Source organism: Argopecten irradians, chromosome 12, assembly GCF_041381155.1.
Source record: "Argopecten irradians isolate NY chromosome 12, Ai_NY, whole genome shotgun sequence".
NCBI classification, from domain to species: Eukaryota; Metazoa; Mollusca; class Bivalvia; order Pectinida; family Pectinidae; genus Argopecten; species Argopecten irradians.
In genome coordinates, this window is record NC_091145.1 from 42,808,151 (window position 1) to 42,814,150 (window position 6,000).

Genomic DNA, 6,000 nt, shown 5'->3' on the forward strand with positions numbered 1-6,000 from the left:
AGCACCAAACTACCGATGTCCGAGGGAAAGGCGTGGGACGGAGTGAACAGAAAGACAGAAACAGTACGTAACTAAGACGAGACAAAGAAAAAAAAAGTTATTTATGAAAAAACCAAAACAAAGAATTATGATAGCTAAAAATAACTTCAGCCAAACCAAAAACAAAATACACAGAAAACGATTCAAGTTACTGTGAAATTAAAATACCAGAAACATCAATATGAAAGTCAACCAAACGAAGATGGGGGAAATATTAGGAACCGAATGCAAATGATAATGACATATTCAATCTACAAGACAAAGAGGAGGGAACGACAGCAACCATAAGAAATAGAGGCGAAATAAATTAAACAAAAATGACATTGGTAAAACAAAAATATAAACCGAAGTAAGGAAAGAAGACGACAATAATTGCTACCATCCTGGATTGCTACCATCCTGGATTGCTACCATCCTGGATTGCTACCATCCTGGATTGCTACCATCCTGGATTGCTACCATCCTGGATTGCTACCATCCTGGATTGCTACCATCCTGGATTGCTACCATCCTGGATTGCTACCATCCTGGATTGCTACCATCCTGGATCTCCTGGATTGCTACCATCCTGGATTGCTACCATCCTGGATTACTACCATCCTGGATTGCTACCATCCTGGATTGCTACCATCCTGGATTGCTACCATCCTGGATTGCTACCATCCCAGGTGCTCAGGGTGGTAGCTATTATAATCGGTCGCTTTGCCTGCCATGTTGTTGGGATTTCACATGGTCATAAATAATCTGTTCACGTTGATTGGCTTGTCTTTATGCATATATTATGTATTTCACCAACTTGTCCAAGTACATGTACATGTATATCAGTACATTGTATATTAGACGGAAAACTTGTAAGCATTAGGAACGGGCCCACTACACCTTTGAAAAACTTTATTAAAATAAACAAAACGTTAATTTTCATAACGCAGGTCGTATTATGTTTCCCAACGTCGTCATACTTACAAGGCGTTAGTTGACTATAACATACTGCGCAGACGGCAAAACTTCAACTTGTTTGATGTTGTAACCTCATCTTTGGTAATGTTTATCAATTTTATCATGTTATAATTGTTTTAAAGAAACTTTTATTTTTTTTCGGAAAGGTAGCCTAGTGGCCCTTTCATGTATATCCAGAAAAACCAGAAAGCCCAACAAGTCAGAAGTCAGAACACAAAGCACGGCAGTATGCAAACAGAAAGCCCAACAAGTCAGAAAGTCAGAACACAAAGCACGGCAGTATAAATACAAACCAGAAAGCCCAACAAGTCAGAAGTCAGAACACAAAACACGGCAGTATAAATACAAACCAGAAAGCCCAACAAGTCAGAAGTCAGAACACAAAGCACGGCAGTATAAATACAAACCAGAAAGCCCAACAAGTCAGAAGTCAGAACACAAAGCACGGCAGTATAAATACAAACCAGAAAACCCAACAAGTCAGAAGTCAGAACACAAAGCACGGCAGTATAAATACAAACCAGAAAACCCAACAAGTCAGAAGTCAGAACACAAAGCACGGCAGTATAAATACAAACCAGAAAACCCAACAAAGTCAGAAGTCAGAACACAAAACACGGCAGTATAAATACAAACCAGAAAGCCCAAAAAGTCAGAAGTCAGAACACAAAACACGGCAGTATAAATACAAACCAGAAAACCCAACAAGTCAGAAGTCAGAACACAAAGCACGGCAGTATAAATACAAACCAGAAAGCCCAACAAGTCAGAAGTCAGAACACAAAGCACGGCATTATAAATACAAACCAGAAAACCCAACAAGTCAGAAGTCAGAACACAAAGCACGGCAGTATAAATACAAACCAGAAAGCCCAACAAGTCAGAAGTCAGAACACAAAGCACGGCAGTATAAATACAAACCAGAAAACCCAACAAGTCAGAAGTCAGAACACAAAGCACGGCAGTATAAATACAAACCAGAAAACCCAACAAGTCAGAAGTCAGAACACAAAAGCACGGCAGTATAAATACAAACCAGAAAACCCAACAAGTCAGAAGTCAGAACACAAAACACGGCAGTATAAATACAAACCAGAAAACCCAACAAGTCAGAAGTCAGAACACAAAAGCACGGCAGTATAAATACAAACCAGAAAACCCAACAAGTCAGAAGTCAGAACACAAAACACGGCAGTATAAATACAAACCAGAAAACCCAACAAGTCAGAAGTCAGAACACAAAACACGGCATTATAAATACAAACCAGAAAACCCAACAAGTCAGAAGTCAGAACACAAAACACGGCAGTATAAATACAAACCAGAAAGCCCAACAAGTCAGAAGTCAGAACACACAAAGCACGGCAGTATAAATACAAACCAGAAAACCCAACAAGTCAGAAGTCAGAACACAAAACACGGCAGTATAAATACAAACCAGAAAACCCAACAAGTCAGAAGTCAGAACACAAAACACGGCAGTATAAATACAAACCAGAAAGCCCAACAAGTCAGAAGTCAGAACACAAAACACGGCAGTATAAATACAAACCAGAAAGCCCCAACAAGTCAGAAGTCAGAACACAAAGCACGGCAGTATAAATACAAACCAGAAAGCCCAACAAGTCAGAAGTCAGAACACAAAAGCACGGCAGTATAAATACAAACCAGAAAACCCAACAAGTCAGAAGTCAGAACAAAAAGCACGGCAGTATATAAATACAAACCAGAAAGCCCCAACAAGTCAGAAGTCAGAACACAAAGCACGGCAGTATAAATACAAACCAGAAAACCCAACAAGTCAGAAGTCAGAACACAAAACACGGCAGTATAAATACAAACCAGAAAACCCAACAAGTCAGAAGTCAGAACAAAAGCACGGCAGTATAAATACAAACCAGAAAACCCAACAAGTCAGAAGTCAGAACACAAAGCACGGCAGTATAAATATAAAACAGAAACAAAACCAGAAAACCCAACAAACCAGAAAAGTCAGAACACAAAGCACGGCAGTATAAATACAAACCAGAAAACCCAACAAGTCAGAAGTCAGAACACAAAACACGGCAGTATAAATACAAACCAGAAAACCCAACAAGTCAGAAGTCAGAACACAAAGCACGGCAGTATAAATACAAACCAGAAAACCCAACAAGTCAGAAGTCAGAACACAAAGCACGGCAAGTATAAATACAAACCAGAAAGCCCAACAAGTCAGAAGTCAGAACACAAAACACGGCATTATAAATACAAACCAGAAAACCCAACAAGTCAGAAGTCAGAACACAAAGCACGGCAGTATAAATACAAACCAGAAAACCCAACAAGTCAGAAGTCAGAACAAAAAGCACGGCAGTATAAATACAAACCAGAAAGCCCAACAAGTCAGAAGACAGAACACATAGAACAGCAGTGTACAAACCAAAAAAGCCTTAAAACTAACAGTGATAACAAATATACGATGATAATACGACAATCTTTGCCTATCTAACATGGATTACAAACATAATATAAAAACTGGAATGTGCGTCAGTATAGTCTATAGGGACATGGCCCTGACATTTTACTATTTCTCTCTAACCATGGCTAGATATATCACGGTGCCTGGCCCAATTTACTCTGTAGTTACAGGCAGTAAAACACCAGATGTTACGATTTGTATTCATTGATACAGTATGGAGAAGCTGTTTCTCGAGCATTTTCTGAATGCCTTTCTGTTACGTTCTTACAGTTTACCCTCCATATGTAATATATCAATATTTTCCTTACAAAACCTTAATTTGTTTACATTGATTTTCGGGAACATTTTCAGCATGCCAATCTGTAACTTTCTTACACTTTTACCCTCCTTGTGTATTATTTCAATAGTTTCCTTACAAATCCTTAATTTATCTAAAATAATTTAAGTCTTTCGTCGGTCTATAACTTGTTGAATCTTTAATGAATCGGTTTTGATTTCGTTTAAAGTAATACAAGCCACAACTTGGAGAAAATTTTGACATGTTTTTTCTTCAGTAATCTATATTGAAAACATTTTACGTTTAGATGAATGATGCTGTGAAAGTCATTGTTAGGTATAGGCAAATATATATGATACTTTATAAACATTTGTAACAGCTCAAAATGTATTCACTTTAGTAGTTCTGATTTTTAAAGCTTTATGTATGTTTAAATAAACACATCTGAAGAATTCACTTAGTAATTACTGATATGGCCGTAAACAATGTTAAATGATATTGTAGACCATAGCTTGACTTCCTTTGACCATGTGTAAACATTTCAGTGCGTTGAAATTCATTTTGAGTTCTCTGTAAAACTGAAATATATACGATTATAAGTATTGTAATTCTCAAATTGTAGGAAACCTTTGCTAAATATAACTATAACATATTAAAATTTCTTCTCTATTCGCGAGCATGAAAAATTACAGTACACATACCTTTAAATATCATACGGTTAATATCATGTCATACCGATTATTGAAATTAATATCATGTCGGTTTACAAACAAATGTACACATTACTTATTATACAAATTCAGATTATTTAATTTACACATTACTTAAAATACAATACACCTACAAAAACTATTATCTTATAAAGATATATTGTACTATCAAAATACTTTTAGCAATTTTTTGACCAATGGATTCTTTTGTACAAATATCTTGAAAATATCTTTCTGGCCAATAATGGCCAATAACTTTCAATAATTGGTACCAAATATTACTACATTCATTTGAGCTAAACATTGTCCAAGTTTGTTCGAAGGATATAACGAAAAAATATTAATGTCAAACATATTAAAGATTGTTTAAATTAAGCATTACTACATGAAACTTGTTCGCAGTGTAGCTTTACGTTATAATATAGCACTGCTTTGTACCAATAATGTTATTGAAAGCTTTATATCACAATCTTTTAGTAATGCGTTAAAAAGGCAGACGTCGGTAATGTTTTTTTATTCACAAATGGCTTATTGCAGATATCAAATTTTAAAAACTCGTATGTAGATCTAAGCATGAGATATCCCGAATTATTTTGACGTTCTCACGCCATGGGCTCAAGGTCTGAAAGACAATAGGAAGACAGAATATAACTGAATTACCCACAGTTGATTACTTATGACTAAATTCCAACCGACCTTTACATCCAGAGGATGAAGCAATCACACCAAACATGTTTCTCTGTGGTCACTTTAGTCACTGTTGGTCACTGTAACACTGAGAACCACGACTGCACTGTTCAGTCGTCAGTACGTCACGTCCACTATAACCACAGATCAGGCGACAACACTCGTCACGTACAGTATACCACGGATCAGGCGACAACACTCGTCACGTACAGTATACCACGGATCAGGCGGCAACACTCGTCATCCCACACGTTACAGGACAACCTGTTAGCAATATACTCCCAAACTTGTCCGCTCCTTATAACACGTCGGATCTAATCAATTTCCTCCATACATCAGTAGCGGGACGTGCAAACCACGCGCGGAATCCAACACGTGAATATATACACAAAGCTAATAGGCTATCTATCACCGTGCTATTGTTACAAGCGTTCCTTGTTGAAATGATTTCTCGGCGTGATACATTTGTACATATTATATTTTTAACGGAAACAAATTTAGTCTGTGAGGGTGATGCACATGTAAACAAGGTAAAGCACGCGCAGAGTAATGATGTGTGCGGGCGGTGAGGGTATCACAGTGTGCTGACTTCTGTGTACTACCAACTGTAAAAGATGAACTGTGCCAGTCAATATACAAGGCCAGGGCACCCATAACATCAGCCAGGTCCGTCATAATAACATAGTGTGATAACAAGGTCCCACACCAAAGAGGGGTCAAAACAGTGACGGCAGCACAAGTTAGCCAAAGATCAATATAACAATGGTAGGCAGGTCAAACCATTGACGGCAGCACAAGTTAGCCAAAGATTAATATAACAATGGTAGGCAGGTCAAACTAGTAACGGCAGCACAAGTTAGCCAAAGATT

General features: G+C 37.5%; 1 protein-coding gene across 2 annotated transcripts in view; it reads right to left on the bottom strand.

Moving 5' to 3' along the window:
• Window positions 1-5,444, bottom strand: part of LOC138335907 (uncharacterized) — a 30,968-nt gene extending 25,524 nt beyond the window's left edge. Inside the window, exons 1-2 of one of the 2 annotated variants that reach the window (XM_069285089.1) lie at window positions 5,250-5,436; window positions 5,141-5,214 (exon numbers count right to left, since the gene is read on the bottom strand). In XM_069285089.1, the coding sequence (XP_069141190.1) occupies window positions 5,141-5,177 (37 nt within the window). In that variant the 5' untranslated portion in view covers window positions 5,178-5,214; window positions 5,250-5,436. Of the gene's footprint in view, window positions 1-5,140 lie in introns of both variants that reach the window. The other variant, XM_069285090.1, reaches the window with a different exon arrangement.
• Window positions 5,445-6,000: the final 556 nt, after the last annotated feature.